This window comes from Catharus ustulatus, unplaced genomic scaffold (genome assembly GCF_009819885.2).
Source record: "Catharus ustulatus isolate bCatUst1 unplaced genomic scaffold, bCatUst1.pri.v2 scaffold_93_arrow_ctg1, whole genome shotgun sequence".
NCBI lineage: Eukaryota > Metazoa > Chordata > Aves > Passeriformes > Turdidae > Catharus > Catharus ustulatus.
In genome coordinates this window covers 128,699-155,542 of record NW_024879557.1, presented here as the reverse complement: position 1 = coordinate 155,542, position 26,844 = coordinate 128,699, and the positions used below count along the sequence as shown (strand labels likewise).

Here is a 26,844-nt window from a genome sequence, read left to right as displayed (position 1 = left end):
TTTCAGATTTTAACCACAAATTCTTTTTATTTTCAGATTTTAACCATAAATCCCCATTTTTTTCAGGAATTTTGACCTTAAACCCCCATTTTTTGACGAGTTTGAACAGAAATTCCCAATTTTTTTTTTTAATTTCGACCATAAATCGCCGTTTTTTCCCTGAATTTTTGAGTAAAAATCTCAATTTTTTTTTTAAATTTTAACCACAAACCCCAATTTTTTTTAAATTTTACCCAAATCCCAAATATTTTTTCCTCCAGCCCCACCCCAGCACAGCATCATCCAGACAGAATTCTACCAGAAAACCCTGGATTCCCGCCTGGAAGGCGACGAGTTCATGTTCGATTTCGACGGCGACGAGATTTTCCACGTGGAGAAGGAGCAGACGGTTTGGAGGCTGCCCCAGTTCCAAGAATTCGCCAGTTTTGAGGCTCAGGGAGCGCTGCAGAACATCGCCATCGACAAACAGAACCTGGAGAATTCCATGAAGGCCTACAACAACTCGCGCGCCACCAGCGGTCTGTCGGGTTTTAAATTTGTTCTTAAAATTTTTTTAAATTTTTTTTTGGTTTTTTTGGGGGTTGGGTTTGGTTTGGGTGGGTTAAAAGAATCGTGGTTTGGTTAAAGTCAATTCTAGATTGGTTAAACTCAATCACAGAATGGTTAGACTGATCCCAGGTGGATTCAACCAAATCCAGTTGGATTAAAACCAATCCCAGGTGGGTTAAACTCAATCTCAGATGGGTTAAACCAATCCCAGGTGGGTTAAAACCAATCCTAGTTTGGTTAAACTCAATCACAGATTGGTTAAACCAATCCCAGGTGGATTAAAACCAGTCCCAGGTGAGTTAAAGTGAATCCCAGGTGGGTTAAACCCAATCCTAGTTTGGTTAAAGTCAATCCCAGATGGGTTAAACCAATCCCAGGTGGATTAAATCCAATTCCAGATGGGTTAAACCAATCCTAGGTGGGTTAAAGTCAATCCTAGTTTGGTTAAAGTCAATCTCAAATTGGTTAAAGAAGAACCAGGTGGGTTAAAACCGGTCCCAGGTGGGTTAAACCCAATCCTAGTTTGGTTAAACTCAACCCCAATTGGTTAAAGCAGAACCAGGTGGATTAAATCCAATTCCAGATGTGTTAAACCAGTTCCAGGTGGGTTAAAACCAATCCTAGTTTGGTTAAAGTCAATCCAAGATGGGTTTAACCAATCGCAGGTGGTTTAAAAGCAGTCCCAGGTGAGTTAAAGTCAATCCCAGATTGGTTAAATTAATCCCAGATGGGTTAAACCCAATCCTAGTTTGGTTAAAGTCAATCCCAGATGGGTTAAACCAATCCCAGGTGGATTAAATCCAATTCCAGATGGGTTTAACCAATCCCAGGTGGGTTAAAGTCAATCCTAGTTGGTTAAAGTCAATCCCAGATTGGTTAAACCAGTTCCAGATGGATTAAACCAATCCTAGGTGGATTAAACCAAATCCAGTTGGATAAAAACAAATCCCAGTTGGATTAAAACCAATCCCAGGTGGGTTAAACCAATCCTAGATGGGTTAAACCAATCCCAGGTGGTTTAAAACCAATCCCAGATGGGTTAAACCAGTTCCAGGTGGGTTAAAGTCAATCCCAGGTGCGTTAAACCCAATCTCAGGTGAGTTAAAGTCAATCCCAGATGGGCTAAACCAGTCCCAGGTGAGTTAAAGTCAATTCCAGATTGGTTAAAGTCAATCCCAGAGTGGTTAAACCAGTTCCAGATGGATTAAACCAATCCTAAGTGGATTAAACCAAATCCAGTTGGATTAAAACCAATCCCAGGTGGGTTAAAACCAGTCCCAGTTAAACCAAATCCTAGTTTGGTTAAATCAATCCCAGGTGAGTTAAAGTCAATCCCAGACTGGTTAAACCAATCCCAGGTGGGTTAAACCCAATTCCAGATGGGTTAAAGTTTGGTTAAAGTCAATCCCAGATTGGTTAAAGCAGAACCTGGTGGATTAAACCAATCCCAGATGGGTTAAACCAATCCCAGGTGGTTTAAAACCAAACCCAGCTGGGTCTAACCCAATTTTGTGTGGATTAAACCCAATTCTACTTGGATTAAACTCAATTTTGTGTGGATTAAACCAAATTTTGCTTGGATTAAACCCAATTTCGGTTGGATTAAACCCAAACCCAGGTGGATCAACCTAATTTTGGGCGGATTAAACTCAATTTATCTTGGATTAAACTCAATTTTGGTTGAATTAAACCCAGTTTCAGTTGGATTAAACCAAATTTTGGGTGGATTAAACCCAGTTTTGCTTGGATTAAACCCAATTTTGGTCAGATTAAACCCAGTTTTGGTTGGACTAAACCCAAACCTAGCTGGGTCTAACCCAATTTTGGTTGGATCAACCCAATTTTGTGTGGATTAAACCCAATTTTGCTTGGATTAAACCAAATTTTGCTTGGATTAAACCAAATTTTGGTTGGATTAAACCAAATTTTGCTTGGATTAAACCCAATTTTGGGAGGATTAAATCAAATTTTGGTTGGATTAAACACAGTTTTGGTTGGATTAAACCAAATTTTGCTTGGATTAAACCCAATTTTGGTTGGCTAAAACCCAAATTCGTGTGGAATAAACCAAATTTTGCTTGGATTAAACCCAGTTTTGGTTGGATTAAACCCAAACCCAGCTGGGTCTAACCCAATTTTGTTTGGATGAAACCCAATTGTGGTTGGATTAAACCCAAACCCACGCTGATCAACCCAATTTTGGGCGGATTAAACTCCATTTTGGTTGGATTAAACCCAAATTTGCTTGGATCAAACCAGGTCTTGCTTGGATTAAACCCAGTTTTGGTTGGATTAAACCCAAACCCAGCTGGGTCTAACCCAATTTTGGTTGGATTAAACCCAATTTTGCTTGGATTACACCAGGTTTTGGTTGGATTAAACCCAATTTTGGGTGGACTAAACCAAATTTTGTGTTGATTAAAACAAATTTTGGTTGGGTTAAACCCAGTTTCGGTTGGATGAAAACCCAATTTTGGTTGGATCAAATCCAATTTTGGTTGGATCAACCCAATTTTGCTTGGGTTAAACCAAATTTTGCTTGGATTAAACCCAATTTTGGTTGGATCAACCCAATTTTGGGCGGATTAAACCCAATTTTGCTTGGATTAAACCAGGTTTTCATTGGATTAAACCCAATTGCGCGTGGATTAAACCCAATTTTGCTCGGATTAAACCCAAACCCAGCTGGGTCTAACCCAATTTTGGTTGGATGAAACCCAATTTTACTTGGATTAAACCAAATTTTGCTTGGATTAAACCGAATTTTGGTTGGATTAAACTCAATTTTGCTTGAATTAAACCCAATTTTCATTGCATTAAACCTAATTTTGCTTGGATTAAACCAAATTTTGGTTGGATTAAACCCAATTTTGCTTGGATTAAACCCAAACCCAGGTGGATCAACCTAATTTTGGGCGGAGTCAACCAAATTTTGGTTGGATGAAACCCAATTTTGCTTGGATTAAAACAGGTTTTCATTGGATGAAACCCAATTTTGTGTGGATTAAACCCAGTTTTTGGTTGGCTAAAACCCAAATTTGTGTGGAATAAACCAAATTTTCTGCGGATTAAACCCAGTTTTGGTTGGATTAAACCCAAACCCAGCTGGGTCTAACCCAATTTTGGTTGGATGAAACCCAGTTTTGGGTGGATTAAACCCAATTTTGCTTGGATTAAACCCAAACCCAGGTGGATCAACCTAATTTTGGGTGGATTAAACTCAATTTAGCTTGGATTAAACTCAATTTTGGTTGAATTAAACCCAGTTTCGGTTGGATGAAACCCAGTTTTGGTCAGATAAAATCCAATTTTGGTTGGATTAAACCAAATTTTGCTTGGATTAAACCAAATTTTGTTTGGATTAAACCCAGTTTTGTGTTGATTAAACCAAATTTTGGTTGGATTAGACTCAAACCCAGCTGGGTCTAATCCAAATTTGTGTGGATGAAACCCAGTTTTGGATGGATGAAACCCAGTTTTGGTTGGATTAACACAGTTTTGGTTGGATTAAACCAAATTTTACTTGGATTAAGCCCAATTTTGGTTGGATTAAACCCAGTTTTGGTTGGATTAAACCAAATTTTGGTTGGATTAAATCCAATTTTGTGTCAATTAAACCAAATTTTGGTTGGATTAGACTCAAACCCAGCTGGGTCTAATCCAAATTTGTGTGGATGAAACCCAGTTTTGGATGGATGAAACCCAGTTTTGGTTGGATTAACACAGTTTTGGTTGGATTAAACCAAATTTTACTTGGATTAAACCAAATTTCGGTTGGATTAAACCCAAACCAGCTGGGTCTAACCCAATTTTGGTTGGATGAAATCCAATTTTGGTTGGATTAAACCCAATTTTGGTTGGATTAAACCCAGTTTTGGTTGGATTAAACCCAATTTTGGTTGGATTAAACCCAGTTTCAGTTGGATGAAACCCAATTTTGGTTGGATGAAACCAAATTTTGGCTGGATTAAACCCAGTTTTGGTTGGATTAAACCCATTTTTGTGTGGATTAAACCAAATTTTGGTTGGATTAAACCAAATTTTGCTTGGATTAAACCCAATTTTACTTGGATTAAACCCCATTTCGAGTGGATTAAACCAAATTATCTAATCCCGGCAGTGGCCCCCGACTCGGCCGTGTTCCCCAAGCACCCGGTGCTGCAGGACGAGCCCAACATCCTGATCTGCTCGGTGACCAAGTTCTGGCCGCCGGTTCTGGGGCTGAGCTGGCTCAAGAACGGGGCACCGGTGGAGGAGGGCGTGCTGGAGACGCCGTTCTACCCCGACCGCGACAACACCTTCCGCAAATTCTCCTACCTGCCCTTCATCCCCGAGCCCGGAGATTACTACGATTGTAAAGTGGAGCACGAGGCGCTGGGGGAGCCCAGGATCACGCATTGGGGTGAGGTTTGGGGGTTTTGAGGATTTTTGGGATTTTTTTTATTTTTAAGGGATTTTTTTGGATTTTTTTTGGATTTTTTTTTTATTTTTGGGAGGTTTTTTGGGATTTTTTTTTTATTTTTATGGGATTTATTGGGATTTTTTTGTTTTTTTTCCAGGATTTTTATGGGATTTTAATGGGATTTTTTTGGGATTTTTATGGGATTTTTTGTGATTTTTTGGTGATTTTTTTGTAATTTTTTTTTGGATTTTAATGGGATTTTTTGGGGATTTTTTTGGGGTTTTTTTTAAATTTTTATGGGATTTTATGGGATTTTTTTTGGGATTTTTATGTTTTTGGGATTTTTTTGCAATTTTTTGGGATTTTTTTGGGGATTTTTTGAGATTTTTTTTAAATTTTTATGGGATTTTTAAAATTATTTTTGATTTTAATTGGATTTTTATGGGATTTTTTTTGGATTTTTTGGGGTGTGGAGTTTGGGGTTATCACGACTGCAAGGTGGAGCACGAGGCGCTGGGGGAGCCCAGGATCACACACTGGGGTGAGGTTTGGGGGTTTTGGGGGAAATGGGAGTTTTTGGGATTTTTTTTGGATTTAAAAAAAAAAAATTTAAATTTTTTTGGATTTTTTTGTGATTTTTTTTGGATTTTTATGGGATTTTTTGGTGATTTTTATGGGATTATTTTGGGATTTTTTTGGAATTTTTTTTAGATTTTTTTGGGATTTTTATGGGATTTTTTTGGGAATTTTTTTGAATATTTTTGGGATTTTTTTGGAATTTTTTTTAGATTTTTTTGGGATTTTTATGGGATTTTTTTGGGAATTTTTTTGAATATTTTTGGGATTTTTTTGGAATTTTATGAGATTTTGGGGGGATTTTTTTCTGGATTTCAATCGGATTTTTAAGGGATTTTTTTTTTAATTTTTTAAAATTTTTATGGGATTTTATTGGGATTTTAATTTTAATGGGATTTTAAAAAAATTTTCTTTTTATTTTTGTGGGATTTTTCTGGGAATTTTTTTGGGATTTTTTTGGATTTTCTTGGGATTTTTATTGGATTTTTTTTATTTTTTTGGATTTTTTTTATTTTTTTGGGAATTTTTTGGGGTTTGGGGTTATCATGATGGCAAGGTGGAGCACGAGGCACTGGGAGAGCCCAGGATCACGCATTGGGGTGAGGTTTGGGGGTTTAAGGAAATATGGAATTTTTTGGGATTTTTTGGGTTTTTTTTTTTTATTTTATGGGATTTTTTGGGATTTTTGGGGGATTTTTTTATTTTATTTTTTGGTATTTTTTGGAATTTTTATGGGATTTTTTTTGGATTTTATTGGGATTCTGATGGGATTTTTTGGGAATTTTTTTTTAATTTTCATGGGATTTTTAAGGGATTTTTTTGGATTTTTTTTTATTTTTATGGGATTTTTTTATTTTTGGTGATTTTTTTTATTTTTATGGGATTTTTTTGGATTTTTTTGGGATTTTTTTTTTATTTTTATGGGATTTTTTATGGGTTTTTTAAGAGATTTTTTTTGAATTGTTTTTATTTTTATGGGATTTTTTATTTTTATGGGATTTTATGGGATTTTAAAAAAAATTTATTATATTTTTGGGGGGATTTTTTTGGGATTATTTTGGTATTTTTGGGGGGATTTTTTGCGATTTTTTGGGGGATTTTTATGGGATTTTTAAGGGATTTTTTTGGATTTTTTTGGGATTTGGGGATTTAGACAAAATGGATTTTTTATGAAAAACACTACTTTTAAGCCCCGTAAACCCCACAATTTTTTCTAAAACATCCTCTGCCATTTCCACCATCTCAAACCTCAAAATCCCCAAATTTTTTTTTTGGCAGAGCCGCAGATCCAGGCGCCGGCGTCGGAGGCCACCGAGACGGTGATTTGTGCGCTGGGCCTCGCCGTGGGCATCGTGGGCATCGCCGCCGGCACCGCGCTCATCATCAGGGGGATGAAGCTCGGCCGCGCCCGCGCCGAGCGCGGAGTGCTCTGAGCGCCGGGGAGGAGCCCCAAAACGTGGGGGAATTGGCTAAAAAATCCGTGCCAAAATGCTGAAAGTTTTCCCCAAAATCCTGAGAAAATTCCCTCAAAAATTCTGTGGATTAACCCCAAAATCCGGAGAAATTCCCTCAAAAATGCTGTCCTAAAATCCGGAAAAATTTCCCTTAAATTCGGAGAAATTCCCTCAAAAATTCTGTGGATTAACCCCAAAATCCAGAAAAATTCCCTCAAAAATGCTGTCCTAAAATCCTGAAAAATTCCCCAAAACTCAGCCCAAAATCCTGTGGTTTTACAAATCCTGAGAAATTCCCTCAAAAATTCTGTGCCAAAATCCTGAAAAATGCCCCCAAATTCAACCCAAAATACGGAAAAAATATCTCAAAAATTCTATGCCAAAATCCTGAAAAATTCACCCCTAAATCCTGATCCAAAATCAGCTCAAAATTCTGTGGATTTACCCCAAAATCCTGAAAAATTCCCTCAAAAATTCTGTCCTAAAATCCTGAACAATTCCCTCAAAAATTCTGTCCTAAATCCTGAAAAATTCACCTCCAATTCTGGAGAAATTCCCTCAAAAGTTCTGTGCCAAAATCCTGAAAATTCCCTTAAAAATTCAGCACCAAAATCCTGAAAAATTCTCTCAAAAATTCTGTCCTAAAATACTGAAATTTTTCCTCAAAAATTCTGTGCCAAAATCCTGAAAAATTCACCCTCAAATCCTGAGAAATTCCCCTAAATCCTGATCCAAAATCCTGAAAAATTCCCTTAAATTCGGAGAAATTCCCTTAAAAATTCTGTGCCAAAATCCTGAAAAATTCCCCTAAATCCTGATCCAAAATCCTGAAAAATTCTCTCAAAAATCCTGTCCCAAATCCTGAAAAATTCCCCAAAACCCTGAAAAATTCCCCTAAATCCTGACTCAAAATCAGCTCAAAATTCTGTGGATTTACCCCAAAATTCTGAGAAATTCCCTTAAAAATTCTGTCCTAAAATCCTGAAAAATTCCCTCAAATCCTGAGAAATTCCCTTAAATTCGGAGAAATTCCCTTAAAAATTCTGTGTCAAAATCCTGAAAAATTCCCCTAAATCCTAAACCAAAATCCTGAAAAATTCCCATAAATCCAGCCCCAAATCTGTAAAAATTCCCCTAAATACTGATCAAAAATCCTGAAAAATTCCCTCAAAAATTCTGTCCTAACCTGAAAAATTTCCTTAAATCCTGATCCAAAATCCTGTGGTTTTACACCAAAATCCTGAAAAATTCCCTCAAAAATTCTGTTCCAAAATCCTGAAAAATTCACCCCTAAATCCTGACCCAAAATCCTGAAAAATTCCCCAAAATCCGAAGAAATTCCCTTAAAAATTCTGTGCCAAAATCCTGAAAAATTCCCAAAAATACTGAAAAATTTCCTTAAATTCTGACCCAAAATTCCGTGGTTTTACATCAAAATCCTGAAAAATTCCCTCAAATCCAGCCCCAAATTCAACTCAAACACCCATGGATTTATCCCAAAATCCTGAGAAACTCCCTCAAAAATTCTGTCCCAAAATCCTGGAAAATTCACTAAAATCCAGCCCAAAATCCTGTCCCAAATCCAGTCCAAAATCCTGCAAAATTCCCCCAAATCCAGCCCTAAATCCCCTCAAAATTCCCTTAAAATCCACCCAAAATTCCCTTAAAATTCCACCAAAAATTCCCTTAAAATCTCCCCCAAATTTCCTTAAAATCCACAAAAAATTCCCTTAAAATTCCCCCGACATTCCACCTAAAATCCACAAAAAAATTCCTTAAAATCCCCAAAAAATTCCCTCAAAATCCCCCCCAAATTCCCATTTTTTTCCCCTCTGGAATTCCCTGTCCCTTTCTTGTGTTGCCCCCTCGATGTCACCCCCTCCCAACCCCGCTGCTTTTGGAATTTTCTGGCAAAAAAAAATTTTGGGATCGGCGTCAGTGATGTCACTTGGGGATGGGGGGAGGGGAATGGGGGTATTGGGGTCCCCAAAATGTCCAAAAATGTCCTCAAAATGTCCCCAAGCGCCACTCAGGCCACGTCAGTTTGACTTTCCCAACATGGCGGCGCCGGAAGTGGCCACAGAAAACGTACCGGAAGTTACCACAGAGAACATACCGGAAGTTACCACAGAGAACACACCGGAAGTGGCCCCGGAGCGCGCGCCCTCACCGCTAGGGGCCGCTCTATCCCTTCCCACTCTATGGTTGGTCCTCCAGCACCTCATTTTCCCGTTTTTCCGCGCATTTTCCCCATTTTTTTCCTCCCCACCACCCTCATCCCACCCTCCACCCTCATCCTTCACCCCCACAACGTACTCCACGCGCTCATCTCATCCTCATCCTCACATTTTAATCCATCATGATTCGCCACGCCGCCATCATCGGCGATATATAAAAAAAAAAACCCCAAACCCCACACCCATCCTACCAAACCCCCCAAAATCCCTTTTAGACAGCACCCCTGATTTCTGGTCCCAAAATAAAATTCAGAACAGGCATCTCCCGTTCTGAAAGGAGTGGGGGGCGTCGCTCAACGCGGATTTTGGGGAATTTTGGGCGATTTCCTACTCGTAGTGGGCGATGAGCAGCATCATGGCCACTCCAGCCAGCAGTGCCAGGAGCTGCAGCAGGGCCTGGGCAGGGCCAGAATCCCTGAGGATTTCGGGGAGCACGGAGACGGTGCCCAGGTAGATGAAGCCGCCGGCGGTGAAGGGAAGGATCCCGGCCACGGCGGCGGCGCCGGAGCCCTCGGCCAGGAGAGAGCAGGCGGCGCCGGCCAGAGCGGCCACGGCGGTCAGGAGCTGCAGCAGCATGGCCTGTAAGGGATTGGATGGATGTTGGGGTTACTGGGGAAAAAATCCAGGTTGAAATGGAGCAGAATTAGCCCAAAATCCAGCTCAAAATCGCATAGAAGTGTACTGAAATTCAGCCCAAAATTCAGCCTAAAATTTCGTGGAATTGCCTTAAAATGTGGCTCAAAATCCCATGGAATTGCCCTGAAATTCGGCCCAAAATCCTGTGGAATTGCCCCAAAATCCAGTCCAAAATCTTGTGGAATTGCCCCAAAATTCTGTGGAATTGCTCCAAAATCCAGCCCGAAATCCCATAGAATTGCCTCAAAATCGAGCCCAAAATCCTGTGGAATTGTCCTAAAATTCAGCTCAAAATCCTGTGGAATTGTCCTAAAATTCAGCCCAAAATCCAGTGGAATTGCCTCAAAATCCAGCCCAAAATCCCATGGAATTGTCCTGAAATTCATCCCAAAATCTGACCCAAAATCCTATGGAATAGCCCCAAAATCCAACTCAAAATCCCAAGGAATTACCCCAAAATCCTGCAGAACTCCTCAAAAATTCTGCCTGAAATGCTACAATTTGCCCCAAAATCCCATGGAATTGCCCCAAAAATCCAGCCCAAGATCCTGTGGAATTGCCCCAAAATCCAGCCCAAAATATTGTGAAGTTGTCTCAAAATCAAGCCCAAAATCCCATGAAACTGCACTGAAATTCAGCCCAAAATCCTGTGGAATTGCCTCAAAATCCAGCCCAAAATCCTGTGGAATTGCCCCAAAATTCTGTGTAATTGCCCCAAAATCCAGCCCGAAATCCCATAGAATTGCCCCAAAATCCAGCCCAAAATATCGTGAAATTGTCTCAAAATCCAACCCAAAATCCTGTGGAATTGTCCTAAAATTTGGCCCAAAATCCTGTGGAATTGCCTCAAAATCCTGTGGAATTGCCTCAAAAATCCACCACAAAATCCCATGAAATTGCCCCAAAATCCAGTTCAAAATCCCAGGGAATTGCCTCAAAATCCAGCCTGAAATCCCCTTGAAATTTTCCCTGAAATTCCCCCAAATCCACTCAAAATTGCCCTGGGATGGGATAAAGGGGGAACTGGGATGGACTGGGATGGACTGGGAGGGACTGGGAGGGAACTGGGATGGAACTGGGATGGAACTGGGAGGGACTGGGATGAACTGGGATGGACTGGGATGGACTGGGATGGAACTGGGATGGACTGGGATGGAACTGGGATGGACTGGGAGGGACTGGGAGGCACTGGAAGTGAAACAATGGGGGTAAAAGATGAACCGGAATGAACTGGGAGTGAAATAATAGGGAAAAAGGGGGAACTGGGATGAACTGGAATGAACTGGGAAGGACTGGAAATGAAACAATGGCGGTAAAAGGGGAACTGGGATGTACTGGGATGTACTGGGATGTACTGGGACGCACTGGGAGCACCGGGAGGGGACCTGTCCTCCCCTCAGCGCCCACTTCCGCTCCCAAAATGGCGGCACCGGAAGTTACCACAGAGACGACAACCCCGGCGGCCGCCCCGCCCCGCCGCTTGGGGGCGCTCTACCCCTCCCAAAATGGCGGCACAGGGAATGGCGGCACCGGAAGTTACCACAGAGACGACATCCCCGGCGGCCGCACCGGCCCGCCGTTTGGGGGCGCTCTGGCCCTCCCAACTCTATGGTCAGTCCTCCAACACCCCAATTTTTCCCCATTTTTTTGCTTTCTGTCCCCAAATTCGGCGATTTTGTCACCTGTCCCTTGGAGCAGCCGGCGCGCAGCAGCAGGGCCATGTCCCCCAGCTCGTGGGGCAGCTCGTGCAGCAGCACGGACAGAGCTGTCAGGGTCCCCCGGGCCGGGCCCCCCCAGAACGCGGCGCCCAGGGCCAGCCCGTCGGTGAAGTTGTGAGCGGCGTCGGCCGCCAGGTTCAGGTAGCCCGAAACGGCCATGGCTGGGCCAAAAAAATATCCAAAATGAGCTTAAAATCGTGCTGGGATTAGGTCAAAATTGTCCTGGAATTATCTCCAAAATCTGCTCAAAATTATCCCAAAATCTGCTCAAAATTGTCCTGGAATTATCCCAAAATCTGCTCAAAATTATCTCAAAATCTGCGCAAAATTGTCCTGGAATTATCTCCAAAATTATCTCAAAATTATCCTGGAATCAGCTCAAAATCACCCCAAAATGTCCCCAAATATCGCAAATGTCCCCAAATCCCCAAAATGTCCCCAAATCCTTCAATGTCCCCAATGTCCCCAAATATTCCCAATGTCCCCAATGTCCCAAATCCCCCCAATGTCCCCAAATTGTCCCCAAATCTTTCAATGTCTCCAATGTCCCCAAATCCCTTCAATGTCCCCAAATGTCCTCAAACCCCAAAATGTCCCCAAATGTCCCCAATGTCCCCAAATCCTTCAATGTCCCCAATGTCCCCAACCCCCCAAAATGTCTCCAAACCCTAAAAACTCCCCAAATGTCCCCAAATCCCAAGATGCCCCCACATCCTTTACCATCCCAAATCCCCCAAAATGTACCCAAATGTCCCCAATGTCCTCAAACCCCCAAAATGTCCCCAAACCCGAAAATGTCCCCAAATGTCCCCAAAGTCCCAAATGTCCCCAAAACCCAAAAATCCCCAATGTCCCAAAATGTCCCCAAAATGTCCCAAAATCCTTCAATGTCCCCAATGTCCCCAAATCCTCCTCAATGTCCCAAAAGTCCCCAATGCCCCAAAATGTCCCCAAACCTAAAAAAGTTCCCAAACCCCAAAATGTCCCCAAATCCCCCCAATTCCCCCAAACCCCCAATGTCCCCAAAAACCCCAAAATGTCCCCAAACTCTTCAATGTCCCCAAATCCCCAAATGTCCCTAAATCCCCAAACCTAAAAATGTCCCCAATGTCCCCAAATACCCCAAAATGTCCCCAATGTCCCCAATCCCCCCAATGTCCCCAATGCCCCCAATGTCCCCAAACCCCAAAATGTCCCCAAATCCTCCTCAAATCCCAATGTCCCCCAAAATGTCCCCAATGTCCCAAATCCCCAAAATGTCCCCAAATTCTTCAATGTCCCCAAACCCCAAAATGTCCCCAAACCCCAAAATGTCCCCAATGTCCCCAAGTCCCTCAATGTCCCCAAATATCCCAAATGTCCCCAAATCCCAAAATGTCCCCAATCCCCCCAATGTCCCCAAACCCCCAAAATGTCCCCAAATCCTTTAACATCCCAAATGTCCCCAATGTCCCCAAACCCCAAATCCCCAAAATGTCCCCAAATGTCCCCAAATCCCCCAAGTGTCCCCAGTGTCCCCAGTGTCCCCTCACCGGCCCTGTCCCCGTCGTGGCCCCTCCTGGGCTGGCCCTTGGTGGCCTTGTGTCCCCCCTTGGTGGCCCTGGGCCCCCCCCTGGTGGCCTTGGTGGCCCTGGTGTCCCCGGTGTCACCGTCGGGCTCGTCCTCGCTGGAGCTGTGCTTGGCCTTGGGGCCTGGGGGGGGGAAATATAAAATTAAATCTGAAAATATCCAAAATTTAATTAAAAAACCAACAAAATCCAGCTCAAAATAGGAAAAAATAAAAAATAAATCCAAAAAATCCAAAATTCAACCCAAAAAACCAGAAAATCAACCCCAAATAACCCAAAAAATCCAAAATTTAACCCAAAATATCCCAAGTTCAACCCAAAATTCAAACTCAGAAGTGAAGAAAAATCCCAAATTCAACCCAAAAAATCACAAATTTAACCCAAAAAAATCCAAAATAAACCCAAAAAATCCCAAATTCAACCCAAAAAAACCAGAAAATTCAACCCAAATTCAACCCAAAAATTAAAAATAAACCCAAAAAATAAAAAAATTTAACCCAAACTCAACCCAAAATAATCAGAAATTCGACCCAAAAAATCAAAAATTCAACCCAAAATTAACCCCAAAAAATCACAAATTTAAGCCAAAATCAACCCAAAAAAATTACAAATTTAATCCAAAAGCCAACAAAAAATCACAAATTCAACCTAAAAATTCCAAAGTCCAACCCAAAAATTCACAAATTCAACCCAAAAAATCCCAATTTCAACCCAAAAAATTACAAATTTAACCCCAAAAAATCCAAAAATCAACCCAAAAATACCCAAATTCAACCCAAAATCAACATCAGAATAGCAAAAATACCCAAAATCACCCCAAAATCAATCTCAAATTAACAAAAAATTCCAAAATCAACCCAAAAACCCCCGAAACAGAAAAAAATCCCAAATTCAACCCAAAATTCAAACTCAAAATAGAAAAAAAAAATCTCAACATCAACCCAAAAAACCCCAAATTCAACCCAAAAAACTCCAAAATCCACCACAAAATATCAAAAAATCCCCAAACCAACCCAAAATTCACCTCAGAATAGCAAAAAAATCCAAAATTCAACCCAAAAATCCCAAATTCAACCCAAAATCAATCAAAAAAATCCAAAATTCAACCCAAAATCAACCCCAAATTCACTTAAAATCAACAAAATCCCCATTTTTTCCCCCAAAATTCACATTTTTTCCCAAAATCTCAATTTTCCCCCAAATCCACAATTTTACCCCAAAACCTCCCCTTTTTCCCCAAAATTTTCATTTTTTACCCCAAAATTCCACTTTTCACCCCAAAATTTTCTTTTTTCACCCCAAAAATCTCAATTTTTTTTTCCCAAAAATCCCCAATATTTTTTCCCAAAATCCCATTTTTTCCCCTAATAATCCTATTTTCCCCCAAATCCTCATTTTTCCTCCAAAAAAATCCCATTTTTTTCCCTAAAATCCCAACATCTATCCCCCAAATTTTCTATTTTCTCCCAAAATCCCAATTTTTTTTCCCAAATTCCCCAATTTTATTCACCAAAAAATCCCATTTTCCCCCCAAAATCCATTTTTTTCCCAAATTCCCCAATTTTTTTTCCCAAAATCCCATTTACCCAAAAAAAATCCAATTTCCCCCCAAAATCCCCAATTTTATTCACCTAAAAATCCCATTGTTCCCCAAAATCCCCATTTATTCCCCCCAAAATCCCAATTATTTTTCCCCCCAAATCCCCATTTATGCCCCCCAAAAATTCAATTTTTTCCCAAAATCCCATTTTTTTTCCCAAAATCCCAATTTATTTTCCCAAAATTTTTCATTTTTTTTCCCAAAATCCCCATTTTTCCCCCCAAAATCCCATTATTCCCCCCCCAAATTCCATTTTTCCCCCAAAATCCCCAATTTTTTTCCTAAAAATCCCCATTTTTACCCCAAAAGTTCCTTTTTTTAACCCCTAAAATTCACATTTTTTCCCAAAATCCCATTTTTTTCCTCCCAAAATTCCATTTTTTTCCCAAAATCCCGATTTTTTTCCACCAAAAATCCCATTTTCCCCCCCAAAAATTCCCATTTTTCCCCCAAAATCCCCAATTTTTCTAAAAATCCCCATTTTTCCCCCCAAAATTCATTTTTTTAACCCCTAAAATCAAATTTTTTCTCAAAATCCCAATTTATTTCCCCAATATTTTCTATTTTCCCAAAAATCCCATTTAATTTTCCCAAAATTCCCATTTTTCCCCCCAAAATCCCATTTTTCACCCCAAAATTTCTATTTTTCACCCCAAAAAATCTATTTTTTTCCCCTAAAAAACCCAATTTTTTTCCCAAAATCCTCATTTTTTATCTTAAAAATCCCATTTATTTTTCCCAAAATCCCATTTACCAAAAAGAATCCAAATTTCCCCCAAAATCCCCAATTCTATTCACCTAAAAATCCCATTTTTACCCCCAAAATCCCAATTATTTTTCTCCAAAATCCCCATTTCCCCCCAAAATCCCCATTTATTCCCCCCAAAAATCCAATTTTTTCCCAAATTCCCAATTCATTTCCCCAATATTTTCTATTTTTCCCAAAATCCCCAAAATTTTTTCCCCAAAATCCCCATTTTTCACCCCACAATCCCATTTTTCCTCCAAAAAAAACCCATTTTTTTCCCAAAATCCCCAATTTTTTTCCTAAAAATACCCATTTTTCACCCCAAAAATTCCTTTTTTCCCCCAAAATTTCCATTTTTTCACCCAAAAATCCCATTTTTCCCCCCAAAAATTTCATTTTTTTCCCCAAAATCCCCATTTTTTCCCTGAAAAATCCCATTTTTCTTCCAAAAAAATCCCATTTTTTCCCCAAAATCCCCAATTTTATTAATCTAAAAATCCCATTTTTCCCCAAAATCCCATTTATTGCCCCCAAAATTTCCATTTTTTCTCCCCAAATCCCCATTTTTTCCCCTAAAAATCCCATTTTTCCCCTCCAAAAATCCAATTTTTTCCCAAATTCCCAATTCATTTCCCCAATATTTTCTATTTTTCCCAAAATCCAATTTTTCCCCCAAATCCCAATTTATTTCCCCAAAATCCCAATTATTTTTCCCCAAAATTCCGTTTCCCCCAAAAAATCCCATTTTTCACCCCAAAAAATCAATTTTTTCCCCAAAATCCCCATTTATTTCCCCAAAATTTTTTATTTTTCCCCAAAATCCCCATTTTTCACCCCAAAATCCCATTTTTTCCCCCCCAAAAATTCCATTTTTTCCCCAAAATCCCCATTTTTTTACCTAAAAATCCCATTTTTCCCCCTAAAAACCCAATTTTTTTCCCAAAATCCAATTTTTTCCCCAAAATCTCAATTTTTCCCCAAAATCCCCATTTTCCCCCCAAAATTTCCATTTTTTCTCCCAAAAATTCAATTTTATCCCCCAAAAAATCCCATTTTTCCCCCCCAAAATTCCATTTTTTTCCCCTAAAAATCCCATTTTCCCCCCCAAAAAATCCCATTTTTTCCTCCAAAAATTCCATTTTTTTCCCCAAAAAATCCCATTTTTCCCCCAAAATTAATTTTTTTCCCAAAATTTTTAATTTTTTCCCCCAAAATCCCATTTTTATTCCCAAATCTGACCGTGACCGTGGCCGTGTCCGTGTCCCCCGCAGTGCCTGACCCCCAACTCCACTGCCAGGAACGTCACAATCCCTGCCAGGACCCAAAGTCCCACGGACAGGGCAGCACCTGGGGGGAAAAATCACAAATTTGGGAAAAAAGTGAACAAAAATTTGAAAAAATACAAAAAAAATGGAAAAAAAAAGATAAAAAATGGGGAAAAAATGATTAAAAAATGGGGAAAAATTGGGGAAAAAATGGGAAAAATTGGGGCAGGAATTTCATTTTCCCTGCCAGGACCCAAAGATCAACAGACAAGGCAGGAAATGGGGAGAAAAAACACAAAATTGGGAAAAAAGGGAACAAAAATGGGAAATAACACAAAAAAATGGGAAAAAAAAGACCAAAAAAATGGGAAAAAAATGGGAAATATTGGGGAAAAAACGGGAAAAATGGGAGCAGGAATTTCATTTTCCCTGCCAGGACTCAAAGATCAACAGAGAGGGTAGGAAATGGGGAGAAAAATCAGAAAATTGCGAAAAAATTGAACAAAAATGGGAAAAAATGAAAAAAAATGGAAAAAAATGATAAAAAATGGTGAAAAAATGGGGAAAAATTGGGGAAAAAATGGGAAAAATGGGAGCAGGAATTTCATTTTCCCTGCCAGGACCCAAAGATCAACAGACAGAGCAGGAAATGGGGAGAAAAATCACAAATTTGGGGAAAAAGTGAACAAAAATTTGAAATAACAGAAAAAAAATGGAAAAAAATGGGAAAAAAATGGGAAAAAATGGGGAAAAAATGGGAAAAATGGGAGCAGGAATTTTATTTTCTCTGCCAGGACCCAAAGATCAACAGAGAGGGCAGGAAATGGGGAGAAAAATCAGAAAAATGGGCAAAAAGTGAACAAAAATGTGAAAAAATTTGAAATAATGTTGAAAAAATGGTGAAAAAATGGTGAAAAAATGATAAAAAATGGGGAAAAATTGGGGAAAAAAAGGGAAAAAATGGGAGCAGGAATTTTATTTTCCCTGCCAGGACCCAAAGATCAACAGACAGGGCAGGAAATGGGGAGAAAAATCAGAAAAATGGGAAAAAAGTGAATAAAAATGGGAAAAAATGGGGAAAAAATGACATAAAATGATGAAAAAAATGATAAAAAATGGGAAAAAATGGGAAAAATGGGATCAGGAATTTCAGTTTCCCTGCCAGGACCCAAAGATCAACACACAGGGCAGGAAATGGGGAGAAAAATCACAAATTTGGGAAAAAAGTGAACAAAAATGGGAAAAAATGAAAAAAAAATGGAAAAAAATATTATAAAAAATGACCAAAAAATGGTGAAAAAATGATAAAAATTGGGGAAAAATCGGGGAAAAAATGGGAAAAATGGAAGTAGGAATTTTATTTTCCCTGCCAGGACCCAAAGATCAACAGACAGGGCAGGACCTGGCGGGAAAAATCACAAATTTGGGAAAAAATTTTTTAAAAATGTGAAAAAATGGTGAAAAAATGGAAAAAAACCACCAAAAAATGGGGAAAAAATGGGAAAAAAATGGGAAAAATTGGAGCAGGAATTTTATTTTCCCTGCCAGGACCCAAAGATCAACAGACAGGGCAGGACCTGGGGGGAAAAATCACAAATTTGGGGAAAAAGTGAACAAAAATGTGAAAAAATTTGAAATAATGGGGAAAAAATGGTGAAAAAAGGATAAAAAATGGGGAAAAATTGGGGAAAAAATGGGAAAAATTGGGGCAGGAATTTTATTTTCCCTGCCAGGACCCAAAGATCAACAGAGAGGGCAGGAAATGGGGAGAAAAATCACAAATTTGGGAAAAAAATTCTAAAAAATGTGAAAAAATGGGGAAAAAAAGTGAAAAAATGGTGAAAAAATGATAAAAAATGGTGAAAAAATGATTAAAAAATGGGGAAAAATTGGGGAAAAAATGGGAAAAATGGGAGCAGGAATTTTATTTTCCCTGCCAGGACCCAAAGATCAACAGAGAGAGCAGGAATTGGGGGGAAAAATCACAAATTTGGGAAAAAAAAATTTTAAAAATGTGAAAAAAAGGGAAAAAAAAATGGTGAAAAAATGATAAAAAATGGGGAAAAAATGGGAAAAAAATGGGGAAAATGGGAGCAGGAATTTTATTTTCCCTGCCAGGACCCAAAGATCAACACAGAGGGCAGGACCTGGGGAGAAAAATCAGAAATTTGGGATAAAAGTGAACAAAAATGGGAAAAAACACAAAAAAATGGTAAAAAAACTATAAAAAATGGGGACAAATTGGGGAAAAAATGGGAAAAATGGGAGCAGGAATTTTATTTTCTCTGCCAGGACCCAAAGATCAACAGAGAGGGCAGGAATTGGGGGGAAAAATCACAAAATTGGGAAAAAAGTGAACAAAAATGGGAAATAACACAAAAAAATTGGGAAAAAAAGTGAAAAAATGGTGAAAAAATGGGAAAAAATTGGGGAAAAATTGGGGAAAAATGGGAGCAGGAATTTTATTTTCCCTGCCAGGACCCAAAGATCAACAGACAGGGCAGGACCTGGGGAGAAAAATCAGAAAAATGGGAAAAAATTTGCAAAAAATGTAAAAAAAAGCAAAAAAAAATTTGAAAAAAATTCGAAAAAAATCGAAAAAAAAATCGAAAAAAATCGAAAAAAAAAGAGAAAAAATTCAAAAAAAAAGGAAAAAATGGCCATAAATGGATCCAAAATGGCCTCCAATGTCCTCAAAATTGTCACAAAGTGTCCCCAAGGTGTCCCCAACCCCCTCAAGGTGTCCCCAGGTGTCACCAAGGTGTCCCCAAGGTGTCCCCAGGCTCTCACCGTGCCCATGGTGGGAGTGCCCGTGGCCCTCGTGGTGCTCGTGGGGGGCTGTGGGGACAAAAAGGACACCCCAAAGCGTCACAAAATTGTCACCAAGGTGTCACCAACCCCCTCAAGGTGTCCCCAAGGTGTCTCCACGTTGTCTCAGTGTCACCAAATTGTCCCCAAGCCACCCAAAAATCTCTGAAATCCATCCCAAAATCACCATGAACAGCCCCAAAATCACCTCAAACCCACCTCAAACTGTCCCAAAATTGTCACAAATTGTCCCCAAGGTGTCCCCAACCCCCTCAAGGTGTCACCAAGGTGTCACAAAGTGTCACCAAGGTGTCACCAAGGTGTCTCAGTGTCACCAAAGTGTCCCCAAGCCCCCTAAAATCTCTTAAATCCATCCCAAACCCACCAGAAACAGCCCCAAAATCACCTCAAATCCACCCAAAAATTGTCACAAAGTGTCCCAAAAATTGTCACAAATTGTCCCCAAAGTGTCCCCAAGGTGCCACCCACCCAGAGCATGGGGAATGAGGTGCAGGGGTCCCCAAAATGTCCCAAAATCTCTTAAATCCATCCCAAAACCTCCCAAAATCACCACAAAATGTCCCAAAATTGTCACAAAATGACTCTAAAATTGTCACAAATTGTCCCCAAGGTGTCCCCAACCCCCTCAAGTTGTCACAAGGTGTCCCCAAGGTGTCCCCAAGGTGTCCCCAAGTGTCCCCAAGCTCTCACCGTGCCCATGGTGGGAGTGCCCGTGGCCCTCGTGGTGCTCGTGGGGGGCTGTGGGGACAAAAAATGTCACAAAATTGTCACCAAGATGTCACCAAGTGTCCTCAAGGTGTCACCAAGGTGTCTCAGTGTCACCAAAGTGTCCCCAAGCCACCCAAAATCTCTTAAATCCACCCCAAACAGCCCCAAAATCGTCTCAAATCCACCTCAAAATGTCCCAAAATTGTCACAAAGTGTCCCCAAGGTGTCCCCAACCCCCTCAAGGTGTCCCCAAGGTGTCCCCAAGGTGTCCCCAGGTGTCACAAAGTGTCCCCAAGCCACCCAAAATTTCTTAAATCCACCCCAAAATCACCCTAAAATGACCCCAAACTGTCCCAAAATTGTCACAAAGTGTCCCCAGAGTGTCCCCAACCCCCTCAAGGTGTCCCCAAGGTGTCCCCAAGGTGTCCCCAAGGTGTCCCCAAGGTGTCCCCAAGGTGTCCCCAGGCTCTCACCGTGCCCATGGTGGGAGTGCCCGTGGCCCTCGTGGTGCTCGTGGGGGGCTGTGGGGACAAAAAATGGTCCTCAAAGTGTCACAAAATTGTCACCAAGATGTCACCAAGTGTCACAAAGTGTCCCCAAGGTGTCTCAGTGTCACCAAAGTGTCCCCAAGCCACCCAAAATCTCTTAAATCCACCCCAAACCCACCAGAAACAGCCCCAAAATCACCTCAAACCCACCCAAAATTGTCACAAAGTGTCCCCAGAGTGTCCCCAACCCCCTCAAGATGTCACAAATTGTCACCAAGGTGTCCCCAAGTGTCACCAAGGTGTCTCAGTGTCACCAAAGTGTCCCCAAGCCACCCAAAACCATCCCAAAATCTCTTAAATCCACCCCAAAATCACCTCAAGCCCACCCAAAATCACCCCAAAGTGTCCCCAAAATTGTCACAAAGTGTCCCCAGAGTGTCCCCAACCCCCTCAAGGTGTCACAAAGTGTCACCAAGGTGTCCCCAAGTTGTCCCCAAGTGTCCCCAAGGTGTCTCAGTGTCACCAAAGTGTCCCCAAGCCACCCAAAGTTTCTTAAATCCACCCCAAACAGCCCCAAAACCGCCTCAAAACCACCCCAAAATGACCCTAAAATTGTCACAGAGTGTCCCCAACCCCCTCAAAGTGTCCCCAAGTGTCCCCAAGGTGTCCCCAACCCCCTCAAGGTGTCCCCAAGGTGTCCCCAAGGTGTCCCCAAGCTCTCACCGTGCCCATGGTGGGAGTGCCCGTGGCCCTCGTGGTGCTCGTGGGGGGCTGTGGGGACAAAAAGGAGAGCCCAAAGTGTCACAAAATTGTCACCAAGGTGTCACCAAGTGTCCTCAAGGTGTCACCAAGTGTCCCCACGTTGTCTCAGTGTCACCAAAGTGTCCCCAAGCCACCCAAAATTTCTTAAATCCATCCCAAACCCACCATAAATCACCTCAAAACCACCAAAAACGCACCTCAAACTGTCCCAAAATTGTCACAAAGTGTCCCCAGAGTGTCCCCAACCCCCTCAAAGTGTCACCAACGTGTCCCCAAGGTGTCCCAAAGTGTCCTCAAGGTGTCTCAGTGTCACCAAGGTGTCCCCAAGCCACTCAAAATCTCTGAAATCCATCCCAAATCCACCAGAAACAGCCCCAAAATCACCTCAAATCCACCTCAAACTGTCCCAAAATTGTCACAAAGTGTCACCAGAGTGTCACCAGAGTGTCCCCAACCCCCTCAAGGTGTCCCCAAGTGTCCCCAAGGTGTCCCCAAGCTCTCACCGTGCCCATGGTGGGAGTGCCCGTGGCCCTCGTGGTGCTCGTGGGGGGCTGTGGGGACAAAAAGGACACCCCAAAGTCACAAAATTGTCACCAAGGTGTCACCAACCCCCTCAAGGTGTCCCCAAGTGTCCCCAAGGTGTCACCACGGTGTCTCAGTGTCACCAAATTGTCCCCAAGCCACCCAAAATCTCTTAAATCCACCCCAAACCCACCATAACTCACCTCAAAAACACCAAAAACGCACCCAAACTGTCCCAAAATTGTCACAAAGTGTCCCCCAAAGTGTCCCCAAGGTGTCCCCAAGGTGCCACCAACCCAGGGTGTGGGGGATGAGGTGCAGGGGTCCCCAAAATCTCTTAAATCCATCCCAAAACCTCCCAAAATCACCCCAGACTGCCCTAAAATTGCCACAAACTGCCCCAAAATTGTCACAAAATGACCCCAAAATTGTCACAGATTGTCCCCAGGATGTCCCCAAGGTGCCACCCACCCAGAGCATGGGGGATGAGGTGCAGGAAGGCGTCCCCCAGCAGCCCCCCAGCAGCAAAGCTCAGCAGGAGCCTGAGGAGCCCCCGGCGTCGAGGGGATCCCGAATCCGCAGGGACCAGGAACAGCACCAGGTGTGGGGCCAGGGACACCCCCAGGGCTGCCCCCATGGTCTGCAAAAGAAAATGAAATTAAATTTTGGGGTGAGAAATGGGGATTTTGGGGAAAAAAATGGGGGTTTGGGGGGAGAAAATGGGGAAAAAACGGAGATTTTGGGGGGAGAAATGGGGATTTTGGGGTGGAAAAATGAGGATTTGGGAGGGAAAAATGGGGATTTAGGGGGGTAAAAAGGGGTTTGGGGTCACTAAAAGGGGATTTGGGGGGTCCCAGAGAAGATTTAGGGGATCCTAGGGGGGTTTGGGGTCACTAAAAGGGGGATTTGGGGTCACTAAAAGGGGATTTGGGGGATCCTAGGAAGGATTTAGGGGATCCCAGAAAGGATCGGAGGGGTCTCAGAGAGGATTTAGGGGATCCCAAGGGGATTTGGGGTCAATAAAAGGAGATTTGGGGTCATAAAAAGGGGATTTTGGGGGTCTCAGGAAGGTTTGGGGTCACAAAAAGAGAATTTGGGGTCACAAAAAGGAGATTTGGGGGATCCCAGAATGGATTTAGGGGATCCCAGGGGGATTTGGGATCAATAAAAAGGGATTTGGGGGGTCCTAGAGGGGATTTAGGGGGTCCCTGATGGGATTTAGGGGATCCCAGAAAGGATTTGGGGGTCCTAGAGAGGATTTAGGGGGTCCCTGATGGGATTTAGGGGATCCCAGGGGGGTTTGGGGTCACTAAAAGGGGATTTGGGGGATCCCAGGGGGAATTTAGGGGATCCCAGAGAGGATTTAGGGGATCCTAGAGGGGATTTAGGGAGTCCCAGAGGAGTTTTAGGGGACCCCAGAGGGATTTGGGGTCACTAAAAGGAGATTTGGGATCAATAAAAAGGGATTTGAGGGATCCTAGAGGGGATTTAGGCGGTCCCTGATGGGATTTGGGGTCACTAAAAGAGGATTTAGGGGATCCCAAAGAGGATTTAGGGGATCCCAGGAGGGTTTGGGGTCACTAAAAGGGGATTTGGGGTCACAAAAAGGGGATTTGGGGGATCCCAGAGGGGATTTGAGGGGTCCCAGAAAGGATTTAGGGGATCCCAGGGGGATTTGGGGACACTAAAAGGGAATTTGGGGGATCCCAGAGGGGATTTTGGGGGGAAAAATAAAAAAAAAAAAAAATTAGGAAAAATAAAATGAGGAATTTAGGGGATGGGAAAATGAGGATTTGAGAGAGAAAATTGATTTTGGGGAGATTTAAAATCCATGTTTTAGGGATTTTTGGGGTTTTTTTGGGGTATTTTAAAAATTTGTGATTTAAAATATTTTGGGGGATTTTTTAGGGAGAAATTCAGAATATTTTGAGGCATTTTCTGAGAAAAATTCAGAATATTTTGGGGCATTTTTTGGGAAAAATTCAGAATATTTTGGGGCATTTTTTGGGGGTAATTCAGAATATTTTGGGACATTTGTAGATAATTCTGAGGGAAAAAAATTAGGATATTTTGGGGCATTTTGGGTGGAATTTCAGAATATTTTGGGATTTTTTTGAGGGAGAATTCAAGATATTTTGGGGCATTTTCAGGCCATTTTTTGTGACAATTTTAGGCCATTTTTTGGTCATTTTTGAGTACATTTTTGGGCCATTTTGTGACATTTTAAGGCCATTTTTTGGGACAATTTTAAGTCATTTTGGGAGATTTTTAGGCAATTTTTTGGTCATTTTTGAGTACATTTTTGGGCCATTTTGGGTCATTTTTGGGGACAACTTTAGGCCATTTTGTGACATTTTTAGGTCATTTTTGAATAAATTTTTGGGCCACTTTAGGTCACTTTTGAAGCCATTTTTAGGCCATTTTGGGACATTTTCAGGCCATTTTTGGAGGACATTTTTTGGCCATTTTTTAGTACATTTTTAGGCCATTTTTAAATACATTTTTAGGCCAATTTGGGCCATTTTGGGACATTTTTTGAACACAGTCTTGGGTCATTTTAGGTAATTTTTGAGTACATTTTTGGTCATTTTTGAGCACACTTTTAGGTCATTTTTGGGTCATTTTCTGACATTTTAATGCCATTTTGAGCACATTTTTGGGCCATTTTGGGAGATTTTTAGGCCATTTTTTGATCATTTTTGAGTCCATTTTGTGACATTTTTAGGCCATTTTTGTGACAATTCTAGGTCACTTTGTGACATTTTTAGGCCATTTTTAGGGACAATTTTAAGTCATTTTGGGACATTTTCAGGCCATTTTGTGACAGTTTAAGGTCATTTTTGAGCATATTTTTGGGCCATTTAATGACATTTTTAGGCCATTTTTTGGCCATTTTTGGGTCATTTTTAGGCCATTTTTGAGGAAATTTTTGGGCCATTTTAGGTCATTTTTGAATATATTTTTGGGCCCTTTTGAGCCATTTTGGGCCATTTTTTGAGCACATTTTCGGGCCATTTTAGGCAATTTTGTGACATTTTTTGGGGTTTTTTCTCACCTGCAGCCACACCTGGGCGGTGTCCTGGCGGCTTTTGGGGGCTCCATAGAGGTTGGGGTGGGGATTTTGGGGGTGGCCCGAGGCTGGGGGGGGGTCCTGGTGCCCCTCCCCCAGCCCCAGTACCACCAGGGTGAGGATGAGGAGGGGGAGCCCCATGGGGAGGGGCAGAATTTGGGGAGGGGGGAGGTCCTGGAAAGGTCCTGGAAGGGAAAATTTGGGGGGTTATGATTTAAAGTTCCTCAAAATTTCCACCCAAAACCCCAAAACCCTCCCCAAAAAATCCCCTCAGAAACCCCCAAATTCCCTCAGAATTTCCAAATTTGCCCTCAAAATCCCCTCAGAAATCTCAAGATTCCCTCAGAATTCCCAAATTTGCCACCAAATCCCCTCAAGAACTCCAAAATTCCCTCAAAATTCCCAAATTTGCCCTCAAAATCCCCTCAGAAATCCCAAAATTCCCTCAAAATTCCCAAATTTCCCCCCAAATCCCCCCAGAAACACCAAAATTCCCTCAAAATTTCCAAATTTCCCCCCAAATCCCCTCAGGAACCCCCAAATTCCCTCAGAAACACCAAAATTCCCTCAGGATTCCCAAAAATCCCCTCAGGATCCCCAAAATTTCCTCAAGATTCCCAAATTTCCCCCCAAAATTCCCTCAGGAACCCCAAAATCCCCTCAGAAACCCCCAAATCCCCTCAGAAACCCCAAAAATCCCCTCAGAAACTCTAAAATCCCCTCAGGATTCCAAAAAATCCCCTCAGGAACCCCAAAATCCCCTCAGGATTCCCAAAAATCCCCTCAGGAACCCCAAAATTCCCTCAAAATTCCCAAAAATCCCCTCAGGAACACCAAAATTCCCTCAAAATTCCCAAATTTCCCCCCAAATCCCCTCAAGAACCCCAAAATTGCCTCAGAAACCCCAAAATTCCTTCAAGATTCCCAAAAATCCCCTCAGGAACCCCAAAATTCCCTCAGGATTCCCAAAAATCCCCTCAGAAACCCCAAAATTCCCTCAGGACCCCCAAAATTCCCTCAGGATTCCCAAAAATCCCCTCAGAAACCCCAAAATTCCCTCAGGATTCCCAAAAATCCCCTCAGAAACCCCAAAAATCCCCTCAGGACCCCCAAAATTCCCTCAGGATTCCCAAAAATTCCCTCAGGAACCCCCAAATTCCCTCAGGATTCCCAAAAATCCCCTCAGGAACCCCAAAATTCCCTCAGGATTCCCAAAAATCCCCTCAGAAACCCCAAAATTCCCTCAGGATTCCCAAAAATCCCCTCAGGAACACCAAAATTCCCTCAGGATTCCCAAATTTCCCCCCAAAAATCCCCTCAGGAACCCCAAATATCCCTCAAAAATCCCCTCAGAAATTCCAAAATTCCCTCAGGACCCCCCAGATCCCCTCAGGACCCCCCAAATCTCCTCAGGATCCCCCAAATCCCCTCAGGATCCCCCAAATCCCCTCAGGATCCCCAAATCCCTTCAGAGCCCCCTCAGGACTCCCAACCCCCCCCCTCAAAATTCCCCTCAGGACCCCCCCAAACCCCCACCCCGCCTCCCCAGGACCCTCCCAAACCTTTTCTCTGACCCTTCCCAGCTCCCCAGCCCCTTCCAGAGTCCCCAAAACCCCTCAAAACCTCCGAAATTCCCCCAAAATCCGCTCGGGGAGGCTCCGTTACCTCCAAAAGCCCGGGAACGTGGCACAGCGAGATCTCGCGAGATCCCG

The 26,844-nt window shown here is 42.0% G+C and overlaps 2 protein-coding genes across 2 annotated transcripts; one reads left to right on the top strand and one right to left on the bottom strand.

Moving 5' to 3' along the window:
• Positions 1-260: 260 nt before the first annotated feature.
• LOC117011564 (mamu class II histocompatibility antigen, DR alpha chain-like) lies at positions 261-7,203 on the top strand (the record flags this gene model as incomplete). Its single annotated transcript, XM_033086988.2, has 3 exons — positions 261-518; positions 4,670-4,951; positions 6,806-7,203. Coding segments are annotated over 3 exons (695 nt in total), but the record flags the coding sequence as incomplete, so codon positions are not given.
• Positions 7,204-9,311: 2,108 nt separating this feature from the next.
• SLC39A7 (solute carrier family 39 member 7) lies at positions 9,312-25,273 on the bottom strand. Its single transcript, XM_033086986.2, has 11 exons — positions 25,118-25,273; positions 22,534-22,702; positions 22,044-22,091; positions 21,502-21,549; positions 20,764-20,811; positions 20,273-20,320; positions 19,544-19,591; positions 16,728-16,835; positions 13,105-13,263; positions 11,537-11,733; positions 9,312-9,797 (listed from the first exon to the last, which is right to left on the bottom strand). Exons 1-11 carry the CDS (start codon positions 25,271-25,273, stop codon positions 9,546-9,548), a joined length of 1,281 nt encoding a protein of 426 aa, XP_032942877.1. The 3' UTR covers positions 9,312-9,545.
• Positions 25,274-26,844: the final 1,571 nt, after the last annotated feature.